The sequence below is a fragment of the Lutra lutra genome, chromosome 3, assembly GCF_902655055.1.
Source record: "Lutra lutra chromosome 3, mLutLut1.2, whole genome shotgun sequence".
NCBI lineage: Eukaryota > Metazoa > Chordata > Mammalia > Carnivora > Mustelidae > Lutra > Lutra lutra.
The window spans coordinates 128,077,901-128,091,270 of NC_062280.1; the positions used below are offsets into that span (position 1 = coordinate 128,077,901).

The following is a 13,370-nucleotide window of genomic DNA, read 5'->3' on the forward strand; positions in this document are numbered from 1 at the left end:
TGAGCCGAAGGCAGAGGCTTTAACCCACTGAGCCACCCAGGTGCCCCTAATTCCATGTTTCAAAGCTCTATTCACTAAGCCACTCCCTAGAGGAACCCAATTCAGTGTAGGCGCTGATTTGCACTCCTAGAAAATGTTAACAGTTCAAAAATAGTATTAAAAGAAAGAACTGTACTTGGAATTTTTTTCATTTATTCCAACTGTTGAGTATCTACATGTATCAGACACTGGGGATATTGCAGGAAGAAGACAGATCGAATCTGGCTTTCCCCTGGTGGAGCAGGCAGTCTCCAAGGGGAAGGTGACATTAAACACTACACAAAACAAATCGCACTGTGCTCAGTGCCCTGGCAGGGGACTCCTGGTGCTGGGAGAATGCCAGGCAGGGAAGTGGAGGGCTTTAGCCTGGAATCTGGAGTAGTGGTTCTCAATAGGGGGCGTTCTTGCCCCTCATGGAGAATTTGTCAATGGCTAGAGACTTTTTGGTTGTGGCAGGGAGTGCTACTGGCATCCAGAGCTGGGGCTCTGAGGGATATCCTACCATGTGCAGGACAATCTCGCCCTCCAAAGAATCTGTGATCTGGTCTATTGTTGATAGTGCTGGGTGCCAGCTTAAGAAACCTTGGAGTAGGGAGTCAAGGAAGACTTCTTGCAGGAGGAGACATCAGAACTCGGACCTGAAGGGGAAGCTGAGAGCAGTTAAGTGGAAGAAGGGGACGTGCCCAGGAGGGCAAAGAGCTTGGTGCTGGAGGAACACAACCGAGAAAGGACCGGACTGGAGAGATTCAGAGAGGGGCTGGGAAAAGTTCAGTGGGGGTCTGGCAATGCAGGTCTTACGGAGGAAGGTAAGGATCTTGGGCTTTGTTCTTAGAGCAGTGGGAAGTAGCTGAGGGGCTGTAATAGGAGAGCGACATGGTTTAACCTCCCGTTGTAAGGAACTCGCTGTGGTTGTTCGTGGAACAGAGATTAGAGGTGACTGGTGAGGACTTGTGGGACCAGCGAGGAGGCTGCCGGAATCAACTACGTGAGAGTTGATGAAGGCAGCTGATGGGAGCAGTGGGCCGAGAGGAAGGAGGGGGTCAAAGATGAGTCAGGTTTCTGTCATGAGCTGTGGGTGGGTACCAGAGCTGTTTACTGATACACTAATGGAAAAGGACCAGATTTTAACTTTTTTTAAAATTGTAGTTAAATAATATAAAGTTTCTTTTAACCATTCTGTGGCATTAAGTACCCAGACATTTTTCTATAATTTACTTTAATTTTAGAGGGAGGTGAAGATGAGGAGTTCACTTTGGACAAAGTGAGTTTGGGGAAGGTGAGATGTTCAGGTGGGTGTCATGTAGGCAGTTGGATTTGTGGGTCTGGAGCTCAGAGGACGGATTGACTGCAGAGAGATTTGGAGGGGCAATTTGAGTAGATTTTTTTTTTTTATTTGACAGAGAGAGATCACAAGTAGAGAGGCAGGCAGAGAGAGAGAGAGAGAGGGAAGCAGGCTCCCTGCTGAGCAGAGAGCCCGATGCGGGCCTCGATCCCAGGACCCTGAGATCATGACCTGAGCCGAAGGCAGCGGCTTAACCCACTGAGCCACCCAGGCGCCCCGAGTAGATTTTTTTTTTTTAAAGAGGAGAGAATCTTAATTGGCAAAATAAATCCATTTAAACTTTGATTCCAAATGTATGGGTACCCAAGATTTGGTAGAAGCTGGGACAGAAAATCGTCTTTATCTGTGTGATGTAAAGCTGTAGGCTTATACCAAAAAATGAGAAAAGGTATCCTCAAATAAGATTAGAATGTATCTCAGTTGTAACAATGCCATCTTCACCTAGGGATATGACTTATTTTCACCACTGAAAGAATATTTTATGGTCTGAAAAGGTGATATGCTTTAGTTTACATCATTGCTTGCTGTAAGAAGCTGTAAGAAGCCGAAGGCTCTTTCTACATCCGTGCTGAATTTATCTTTTCCAGATCCTTGAGGGTGGATATACTAGAGCTTGTTCTTCGTTTATGAGGTGAATGAAGTAAAGGAAGGTAAATGGCCAAGCCCTGTTGGAAAAATCATGCCATTCCTTTCCCTTGAGAGTCTGTTTAGCTGTGCACCCCAGTGTGTCAGACTTCAGCACACAGGAGAATCCCCTCAGTGTCTTGAAGAGTTTCCTTTGTTATGGGGCCCCTTGTTAAAAGGCAGATTATGGGTTCCCACCTCCAGATTTTTCTGACAAAAAAAATCTGAGATGAGGCCTCTAGATTTGCATTTTAGAAGGCCCCAGGTGGGTCCTATGTCCTAGCAGGTGCAGGAACCCTGCCTGGGCCCAGGTAGAAACGGGGACTCTTGCCAGCTGATTTTCTTGCATATCTGTAGAATGTAAAGATGATTGCTGGCTGCTTTGTTTTTAAAATGAAATAAGGAGCTGTTTCTGAGACAGCAAAGCGTGGACTTGAGGCTTGATATGTCTTGCTCAGATATTTCATCACCTCGGGAAAGGAACCAGAAACCCCAGAATTCAAACAAAGCAGTCTTTCTCTGGTTCCAGCATCCTTTGGAAACAGGCAGGTTTTCAAATGCTGCTGGAGGGGCTGTAGGAGGAGGACCATGAGTCTCAGAAACTGAAGAGTGGGTTGTTTGAGCAAAGGTGTTTGGACAGTTGACAAGTTCCTAACAGCATTAGAACATCTCAGCCTGTGGCTACTGTGGATTCAGTGGTGCTGTTGGGGTGGGGAGGGGCTTCTAAAACCACTTTTTCTATTGTAGAAATAAGATACCCCCAATTTAAGCAGAGACTGTGTAAGTTAGCTTGACAGTTAACTGTTCAGTGCTGCTCGTATAATGCAAAGGGATTATACGAAGGGCTGATTTTTTTGGTGGTGAGTTCATTCTGGAGTGGGCTGTGCGACGGGGGTTTCTTCTGCCCCTTACCTATGACTCAACTTAGGAAACCTGCTCGTGAGGGTGGTGTTTTGAATCTCTCCCCCGAAACTCTGTTTCCCTTGGCATATGGGCTTTCCTATTATTTGTTTAAGTGATATAGGAATCAAAGAAACAAATGATCTTTGTCTTTCTAAAATATACAGTTATTTCCTATTTCCTTCTATTTTCTTTCTATTTACTGTCCTTTCTATAAGTAGGTTTACCCTCTGGCACAGAGACTGTATTGGTCCTGGCCAACTCTGTTGCCAAGGGAAGAAAAATCTATATTCCAAACTCCCTTGCCCATTGACTTCTTTGATAAAACCAAAAAAGTGTTTGAGATGGAGTAAAACCAAACCGGGGTAGGTAGTGAGCGGCTCAAAAGAGGACCGTCATGTCGGTGTGCTCACTGCCACACTTGAGGAGAGGCCAGCTCCCCCCTCCCCAATCTCCATTCCTTCTCTCAACCGGCTGGTCACCTTGTAAGTGGTGTGGAACCCACGGAGTGGGGCACAGCGGTTCCCTGACCTTAATGTTGTCCAGCTGTCTCCTTGCGGAATTGTGCTGGCTTCCTCCCCAGGGCAGCATCTCTCTTTGGCCCCTGAGCAAAAGGCTCCAATCATTCTTCTCACAGGCCAGGTACTGTCCTGCTCCTGTACATGCACCAGTGTAGCTCATTCTTGTTTAGTTTCCCCCCCTTTTACAGGGATGGAGGCAGAGGCTCTGAGAGCCAAAGTCACTGGCCCGGTGTTGCTGAGCTACTAAGTGGCAGAGCCTGGATTTGAAGCCACGAGGTGGGAGTCTAGATTCTGTGCATCCAACCAGTGTGCTGTGCTGGTCCTCCTCGTGGGCCAGGCCCTGGAGGTCAGCTCTCCTGGGCCACGCCTCTTTCTGTTGCACTTTGAAGCTTTGCAGAGAGAATGCCTTGGAAGAACACCTTATAAACTCCTTAAACAATTGCCTTCTCTCTAGCTTCTCTCTGCCTGGAGTGCCCTTCCCTGCTGCTGGATATATCCCCTGGAATGGCCTCAGCACCTCAGGATGTTGGGAAGCAGACTGAGTTTTTCCATGCATTTGCTCCCCCTGGCTTTATTCTCCGGCTTGTGAATGGCACCTCAGTGTGCTCAGCTGCTTCCTCTGCAACCCGGACTCACCTACGCTTCTTCCCTCTCACCAACCCCTATGGACTCTCCCTTCCCTGCCCCGTCTCCTGGTAGCATTGGACTCCTGGACTGTAGATTCTGCTGCTTAAATATCTCCAACACCCCGCTTTTGCTCACCACTCACCACGCCCAGGCACTGCCTCATCCGAATTCTGTCCCTTCTCTCCCATTACCTGGCTCCATTAGCTTCCTAGCTGGCATGTTTGTGCCTTTTGTTTTGTCCCCCCACAGCCCCACCCAACACTACTCTGGAAACCTGTCAAAGACACATTTCAACATGGTACTTGCTTTGATAGAAGCTTTTCATGGCTCTTACAATAAAAGCAGACCCCCTAACACTGAGCCCTTTCATGACATGGCCCTGCTGTCTCCAGTTCCATCTCTAGCCTCAGTCTCTCTCCTCCCCGACAGGTGTCCATGTCCCAGACATTCTGTCCCCACAGGTGTCCACGTCACATTCTCTTTCCTTCCCACAGGCATGCAGCTCTAGTTCCTCCCCTTGGGTGTCCACGCTCTGGGTACACTAAACTATTCAAACTTTGACGCAGAAACCTGTTTCCAGGCGTCCTTGCTCTTGTAACTTGAAGTCTCTGCTGCTTGGAATTTGGTTGCTTAAGCACCATGTTGAGTTTGGCCCAAGCAGTGCTTTGCCCTCTGGGAGCCTCCCTTCCCTCTGCTGCCCTGCCTTGGGTGAGACGGCCTCTGTCTCCACCCCAGGTGCTCTCTCAGGGACTCCCATTAGAGTGACAGCCAGCGGAGCGGGTGCTTGTGCACTTGGTTGTTGACTGAGGGAGATGTGTCTCACATCAGCTCCTCGGGCAGCTGCTTACTCATGTTGCCCAACCCCTAGCAGAACGGGTGACGCTGGTGCACACAGCCACTCTGGTTTTCTCCTGCACAAATGAAAATGTCAACTAATACTAATGACAGTAACTGCTAAGGCCTAAAGCACATAGCATGTGTCAGGCCCTGTTCCAGAAACATAACACCTGAGAAACCATTTGATCTTTGGCCACATGCCAGGGCTGTTCTGTCCTCTGCCCATATGGAGTGCTAGGGGCCCTCCATCCCCAGTTTGGACGGGGATGCCTCAGGGTGGGTGGCTGGAGCAGCTACCCCATGTGTGCACAGCCCCAGGGACAGTAGATTTGAGGAGGCGGAAGAAAAGGCAGGCTCTGCCCTTTGTCGCTACGTCGCGGTGCATGCATTTCTGGTCGCTCTGCCTGCGTGGATGATCTTCAAAGCAGGTAATTGGAACTAAGTCAGTCAGCTGTGGGCTGCACATCCTGGAGTTGAAGGCCTCCTCTGGAGGACTTGGAATTCAACCTGGAAAGCTCCAGGGAGCTGGAGCCACTTGGGGAGGAGCTGTGCTGGGTGAAACGTTTTTTGTAAGTAGGTCACAGGAAAGAAAGGGAAGCCCCACAGGCTCCCTCCCACAGTGTGTCAGAAGAGAAAGTGGGGCAGAGCCTGTGTGAGACCCTGAGAGGTGCCGGGGGCCCCGCTGCAAGCTTTGTCCTGGATCCAGAGCTAGGGACACACGGTTCCATCCCCTGCCTTCCTCTAAGCTCCAGGGTAGGGCCCACGACCACCTAGACACCGCCTGGACCCACAGCAAACCATTGCCTCACCAGCGGCTTATGGCAGCATCAGTTGAGCTATGAACACACTGAGCTCCACGCTAAAGGCTGTGTCTTATCTCACTTAATCGTGGCAGCACCCCTCTGAGTGGAGTTATTGAGTGTCTCAGTGGTTTCTGTTTTTTTTTGTGTGTGTGTTTTATCTGGTTTCTATGATAGATGTTCCTGGGAGAGTCTGGGAGGACAAACCAGGAAAGAGGAGCAAAATAGCACAAGGAACTAGGAGGAACAATCATCTTTCCTGTGGGGGCCCCCGGGGTCCCTTGCTCACTCCCAGGAACAAGAAAAGATGGTTGATTATGGTTTCTTAAATGCGTTGCAATTAATTCCTCTCCAGTTTTCTGGCACTCTAGGGCTTAGGCTGGCCTATAAATCTTAGTCCCAGGTTAGTTGTAAAATCTTGATTTATATCTTAGAATAGGTGTGCTAACACATTAGTTGGCTTGAATTATTTACAGTTATCTCAGAAAGGTCTTATTTCTATTGCCCGTCCTGATTTGCACTTTAAATATAGTTCCCTGTAGCAATTCACAGGAATTCATGTTGAAAATAGAAAAGGGAAAATTACTTTTAAACAGCAGTTTGGCATATAAGAGCATGATTTACCTTGGAATAGTTCTCCAACTGCACGTTAAGGCCAAGCTTTCAAGAATATTTTTTTCCCCACTGAATTTGGAAATTAATATGAAGCCAAACAATAAATATCCAGCCCCAGGTGGCCACTCCCTTTGGCAGAGTTGGGGGACCCTTTCCTCCTTCCTTCTTCCCCCCACCTTGGGCCACGCAGTCGTAAAGTCCCACTGTGTGACAGGTAATTTCTTAACCTCATTTGCTAATTTTTCTTACTTTCTCCTCTAATTTTACCGTTTCTCCTTCATTTGCACCAACTGTGAAAGCCAGGATCTTGTGGGTAGGAATTTTGTTAAGGATTCATTATTTTAAGATTGGGTTTATTAGTGGTATAGCATATTCTATGCCTTCAAAATGCATTTGGTTCCTTGGTGATTTGTTTTATTTAGATTACAGAAACACAAAGGAAAAACCAACTAGTATTTTTTTATGTTTAATGAGGATTATCTTGCCATGTGATTTGCTCTTTTTTTTTTTAATCCATTATGGCTTTTTTCATATGCAAGAGAAGAACAAAGATTACAAATGCCCAAGACATGGGTCCAGATCTGGCTCATTCATGAGGCCTCTTGGGTCAGAGGAAATGCCATTTAAAAAGCTACTTTTGTGTAAAAAAAAAAAAAATTACATAAAGTTACAAAATCCCATTGAACATACACAGCACATATCCTCAGGTGAACGCAGAAGGCACATCTCACCTCTCGAAAGGCAGTGTGATTTGCTCTTATACCTGAAAGTAACTGATGCATTTCTTACCTTATTGCTTTATTTATTTATTTAGTAGGGTTTATGCCTAACATGGGACTTGAACTCATGACTCCAAGATCAAGAGTCACACGCTCTACTGACTGAGCCAACCAGGCACCTCTTTGTTACTGCTTTAAACATCATACACTTTATTTCTATCATGGGGGAAAGGAGTTCTTAATTTCACAGCAGAGTGTGATAGGGACAAATGACAGTTTTCTGTGTGTGTGTGTGTGTGTGTGTGTGTGTGTGTGTGTGTTTTAAAGGGTATTTTAAATCTAGGCCTTTGTGGTTTTGGAGGGAACTAAAATTTAGTTTACTTTCGCTTCAGTTAAGCTTTGCCTAAATAGAGGTATGCTGTCTTGATTATGACAAGGAGGATTTGTGGAATTCACTTGATTTATTAGGAATGTCTTCCCTCCATGTGATTCCTACATTAAACATTATGAAATGACATTAGCTGCTTACTTATGAAAGGTGACGTGTTAGTAACTTGCAGAACCCATGCCAAATAAAGACCTGTTTTCTTTAGTATTGAGTCTGCCTTCTAAAGGGCTTTTGTATTGACATACTCTTCCTTTTACATAGCCATCTGGCCTGCAAAAAAAGTGAGGGAAGACTAAATCCTGGTTATTAGATGATGAGTCACTGAACATGTTAAACTGAGAAGGTTTTTTTTTAAAATCTTGACAAAAGAGGGAATTTTAGCCCAGAAAGCTTTAACTGTCTGTGTTTGGAATTAAGGATTGATGGAGTCAGCAGAGATGGATTTTGGACTCAGAGTCGTGTCTTAGATTGACCACAGTTGTTATATCCTGCAAGTTGTTTGGATGTTCTGTTCTTGGAATTCTGTGGTGCTGAGTGATATTAACGTGTTGTGACTTCCCTACTAATGCTCATTAGTAATTCTATTTTTGGTATCTTCTTGAGGGTTTTAAAAAATGTGCCTGCTAGTTTGGAGGTAAATCAAGCATGACAAAACCAAAGAATCAAATACCCAGAAGCAGAATTTAAAATGCTGTTTGGGGTTAAATCTTTCCTCTCTTCTTAGAATTTAATGAATGATTTGGGCTTTGTGGTTGCCTTCTTGTGTGTGTGTGTGTGTAAAATGAGAAAGTAGAGCAGATCCTACTTAGAATAAATCGTTGTTGGGAGGGCAAACTAAATTTCTTCAATTTGCTTGGTGGATTGTACCTTGTGGAAGGAGTAGACAGCCTGTAAATGATGGGATCCCAGTGCCATTGTAAAGACTTATGTTGATTGAATAATTGATTGATTTATGAGTATTTATTGACCTTCTTCTGTGTGCTGGCTGTGTTCTAGGTATGGTGCAGGCAGTCAAAACCACATTCCTGGGTGCCTGGGTGGCTCAGTAGGTTAAAGCTTCTGCCTTCGGCTCAAGTCATGATCTCAGGGTCCTGGGATCGAGCCCCACATGAGGCTCTCTGTTCAGCAGGGAGCCTGTTTTTCCCTCTCTCTCTCTGCCTGTCTCTCTGCCTACTTGTGATCTCTGTCTCTGTCAAATAAATAAAATCTTAAAAAAAAAAACCCATATTCCTGCCTTCTGGGAGCTTGTATAAGACAAGCAATAAATAAATAAATATACATATGTATTGTGGTGGTGAGTGCTCTGGAGAAAAAGAGTGAAGAAGGTAAGGAGGGGTGGAGTTGGGGATTATTATTTCTAGGAGGTGGTCTCAGGGAGGCCTCCTGTAACATCTGCTGTTGTCTACATTCCACATGTAGAGGTTCATTTAGGTTAAATTTTCGATTTCCCCCTGTCTTTTGAAATGTCATCCTGGAAATGGAAATGATTAAAGGATGTCAGTCATTTGCATCTTCGTATGAATGTTTTCCATTATTTCCTTTTAGCACATGTTAGCGCAGAGAGAACTGGAGGCAGTGGCTGTCTGGGGGTGGGGTTGGGTCTGGGGTGGGGGTGAGGTTGGAGGGGTCCGAATGAAGGAAGCTGTCTGCTGCTTCCTCCGTTTTCCCAGGAGACCTACCACCAAAACCCCTTGTACTACATTATTACTCCGCCAAATCAGCTGTCCCAACACTTCATACATGACTGCTCTACGCTGTTGCCCATTTTCTAACTGGAGAAAGCAAACTCTATGAGGTGCTTTTCTCTTCGCTCCTCAGGAGAAGTACACCATCAAGTTAAAGTACATTATTTTTTTGTCTGGTTAACCTTCCTGACTGTGGTGTTTATTATTTTGCTTTGTATTTTCAAAGTCTTCCTGTCATGTTCTTGTTAGTGTTATTATTATTATTTTAAATGTAAAGACTAGGTATGTCTGGAGGGATATCTTTATCCATTTCCGGGCTCCAACTCAAAACCTGAAATCCTTCTAAATAGGGAGTGATTTGAATTCCCTTCCCCCTCCTGGCCCCATTGCGTGAGTGGGCTCTGTGCAGTCACCTATTGTCCGCACCACACTTCTAACCTGGCAGCCCCTGAGAATGAAAGCTTGCCCCAGATTCAGCTCGGGTGCCTGCCAGGCTCTGCAGTGATTGTGTGAGTAGGAATTTGTACCGCTTCCCTCTAGATTCTCAGAAATTCCCCTTAGCTTTAGAAGGCACCAGAATCAAGCTTGCTGAGAAGGTGTATTTTGTACGCATCTCTTTTTTGTAGTTTATATCCAGAGACACAAATGGTATACAGATTCTAATTATTTTGATGTAATATTTCTTTCGCTTGGTAGGCTAAGCACATTAGCTTCCCACCGATGAATAATTTCAGGTCCGGAGATGAAGGTGGCCCGCCGGGCGGGCTTGTAGCAGTGCAGCTGCTTTTAAAAATGAGCAAAATATGCCTTATTAAAGAACCCTATTTTTCTCATTTTAAGCACAACTGTTGAATGTGAGAATGAATCTTAATTGATAATTTAATGGAAAAATGTTTTCTTTTTTCCAGCTTTTGCTTTGGTTTCTGAAGATCTAAAGAATGAGGTCAAGCAATCTAAGGTACTATTCTCGTGATCAAATCTATTCTTCCTGAGATTCATTTGTATTTTCTTTAATGGGAGCTATAATGATTTTGTCTTTCAGCAGTTACCAGTTTTTTTTTTTTAATGGATTAATGAAATGTTGGTCAACATAGATTTTTAATCCCTAGTGGCAAGCTACACATAAGCTTAAAGTCCTTTAATAATGGCTTAAGCAGACCAAGTAGGTTTCAAATTTCATTTTAAGAAAAAGTATTTTGAAATGGAGTTAGACATTTTAGAAGTCTTGCTTGGAGGCCGTAGTTTTGTCTAGTCTGACCACATCTGAACTTGGGCTTCATTTTCCCAGCCTGAGAAAGGAGTCTTATGCTATGTCCCTGGGGTCACAAGAGCCTGACTGTCCCTCTCCCTGAAGGTGGCACTGCGTGAGAGTCCCCAAGGGTGACTGCCAGGCTCCTTGCATGGTCAGACCCAGGAACCGAGTACCTGGGGGACCAATGAATACAAGACAACTCTTATCCAAATCTCAAAGCTGCTGCTTTTTTTTTTTCATCATCAATTGCATTCAGGAACTTTGCTTAAAGTTTACCATATAGGCTTTGCACTAGATGAATTTAGCAGATGAGAAACAGTATTTTTTTTTAAAAGAGAAACCATATTTTAAAAATATAAATTGTCTTTATCGTATTAGTTAAGGCTCAATTGACTTGATTTTTTAATCCCACAATTAGTATAAAAGCATTTTTAAAAAGGATGTTTCTTTTGTCAATAGAGTATTATCTGTTCTAACTGTGCTGTGCGTTTCCTATACAGGAGCAATAATAATGATTTCCTTTGGTTTTAAGATCCTTTATGGTTATGGTTAATAAAATATTTTCAGACATTTAATTAACTTGATCTTCTCAATGATCCTGTTATTGCTAAGCAAAGCAGATATTCCCATGTACAAGGATACCTTGGGGATAGTGTGGTTTTGGTTCCAGACTGCTGCAATTAAGTGAAAACCATAAGAAGGTGAATACTGCATTAAAGAGAGTCAAATGAATTTTTTTTTTGGTTTTTAGTGCATAACCAAAGTTGCGTTTACACTGTATTGTTGTCTGTTAAGTGTGTAATAGCATTATGTTTCAAACATATACCTGAATTTAAAAGTACTTTACTGCTAAAAAAAAAAAAAATGCTGCCCATCACTTGTGCTTTTAGCAAGTTGTAGTCTTTTTGCTGGTAGAGGGTCTTGCCTCACTGACTGATCAGGGTGGTGGTTGCTGAATGCTGGGGTGGCTGTGGCAATTTCTTAAAATAAAACAACAATAAAGTTTGCCCCATTGATTGACTCTTCCTTTCATGAATGATTTCTCTGTAGTGGCTGATGCTGTTTGATAGCATTTTACCCAGAGTAGAACTTCTTTCAAAACTGGAGTCAGTCCTCTCAAACCCTGCTGTTGCTTTATCTACTAAGTTGATGTAATATTCTAAGTCCATTGTTGTCATTTCAACAATCTTCACAGTATCTCCACCAGGAATAGTTTCCATCTCAAGAAACTACTTTCTTTATTCATCTATGAGGAGCAGCTCCTTATCTGTTCAAGTTTGATCATGAGGTGGACCTATCTTCAGGCTCCATTTCTTCTTCTTTTTTTTTTTTAATTGAAGTAGAGTTGACATACAATGATACATTAGTTTTAAGCATACAGCATTGTGATTAGGCAAGACTATAATTCTGCTATGCTCCCCACAAATGTAGCTCCCATCTGTCACCATACAGCACTGTTATAACACCATTGACTGTACTCCCTGTGTGGGACCTTTCATCCCCATGACTTATTCATTCCACAGCTGGAAGCCTATACCTCTCTCCCCCCTTCATCTGTTTTGCCCATACCACCATCAGCCTACCCCCAGTTCTATTTCTAGTTCTAGTCCTCTTGCTGTTTCCACCACAAATGCAGTTAGTCACTGCCACTGCTGAAGTCTTAAATCTCTCAAAGTCATCCAGGAGGGTTGGAATCAACTTCTTTCAAACTCCTGTGAACGTGGATATTTTGACCTCTTCCCATGAGTCATGACTTTCTTCCTGGCATGTAGAATAGTGAATCCTTTCCAGAAGGTTTTCAACTTTCTTTGCCTGGTTCCATCAGAGCATCACCATGAGATCATTCGTCTCATGAAACATGTTTCTTTTTCTTTATTTATCTTGAGTTTTCAAGAATTTTAATTCCAGTATAGTTAATATATAGTGTTACATTGTTTCAGGTATACAATGTAGCAATTCAGCAATTCCATATATTACTCAGGGCTCAGTGTACTTTTTTCTTTTTTTTTAAATATTTTATTTGAGAGGGAGAGAGAGCACGAGCCGGGGAGGAGCAGAGGAAGAAGCAGACTCCCGGCAGAGCAGGGAGCCTGATGCAGGACTCGATCCCAGGTCCCCGGGGTTATGACCTGAGCTAAAGGCTGACGCTTAACTGACTGAGCCACCCAGGCACTCAGTGTAGCATAATTCTTAAGGGCCCTAGGATTTTTGGTATCAGCTTTAAGTCACCAGCTGTGTTATCCCCCCAACATGAGAGTCAGCCTGTCCTTTGAAGCTGTGGAGCCAGGCATTGACTTCTCCTCTCTAGCTCTGAAAGTCCTCGATGGCATCTTCTTCCAGTAGAAGGCTGTCTTGTCTACACTGGAAACCTGCTGTGGTGTGTAGCCGCTTTCATCACTATCGTAGCTGGACCTTCTGAAGAACTGGCCACAGCTTCTCCCCCAGCCCTTGCTGCTTCATGTACTTTCTGTTACGGAGCTGGTTCTTTCCTTCAACCTCATGGACCAGCCTCTGCAGCTTCAGACTTGCCTCTGCAGCTTCCTCACCTCTCTCAGCCCTCCCAGAATCACAGAGACTTAGGGCCTTGCTCTGGGTCAGGCTTTGGCTTAAGGGAATGCTGGGGCTGGTTTGATCTCCCCAGACCACTCGAACTTTCTCCATATCAGCAGAAAGGCTGTTTCGCTTTCTTATTTGTGTGTTCACTGAAGCAGCACTTTTAATTTCCTCTAAAAACTTTATCTTCACATTCACAACTTGGCTCATGTTTGGTGCAAGAGACCTAACTTTCAGCCTATCTGAGCTTTCAACATGCCTTCCTCACTAAGCTTAACCGTTTTTAGTTTTTGATTTAAAGTGAGAGATGTGCAACTCTTCCTTTTACTTGAACACTTAGAGGCCACTGTAGGGTTACTAATTGGCCTAATTCAGTATTGTTGTGTCTTGGAAGAGGGAGCCCAGAGAAGAGGGAGAGAGATGGGGGAACAGCCAGTTAGTGGAACAGTCAGAACACAGACACCTTTG

At 44.2% G+C, this 13,370-nt stretch overlaps 1 protein-coding gene across 3 annotated transcripts in view; it reads left to right on the forward strand.

Annotated features, from left to right (window-relative positions):
* Window positions 1-13,370, forward strand: part of B3GLCT (beta 3-glucosyltransferase) — a 124,389-nt gene that overhangs the window by 5,012 nt on the left and 106,007 nt on the right. For all 3 annotated transcript variants that reach the window (XM_047723091.1, XM_047723089.1, XM_047723088.1), the window contains exon 2: window positions 10,006-10,055. In XM_047723091.1, coding sequence (XP_047579047.1) covers window positions 10,006-10,055 — 50 coding nt within the window. The remainder of the gene's footprint in view (window positions 1-10,005; window positions 10,056-13,370) is intronic.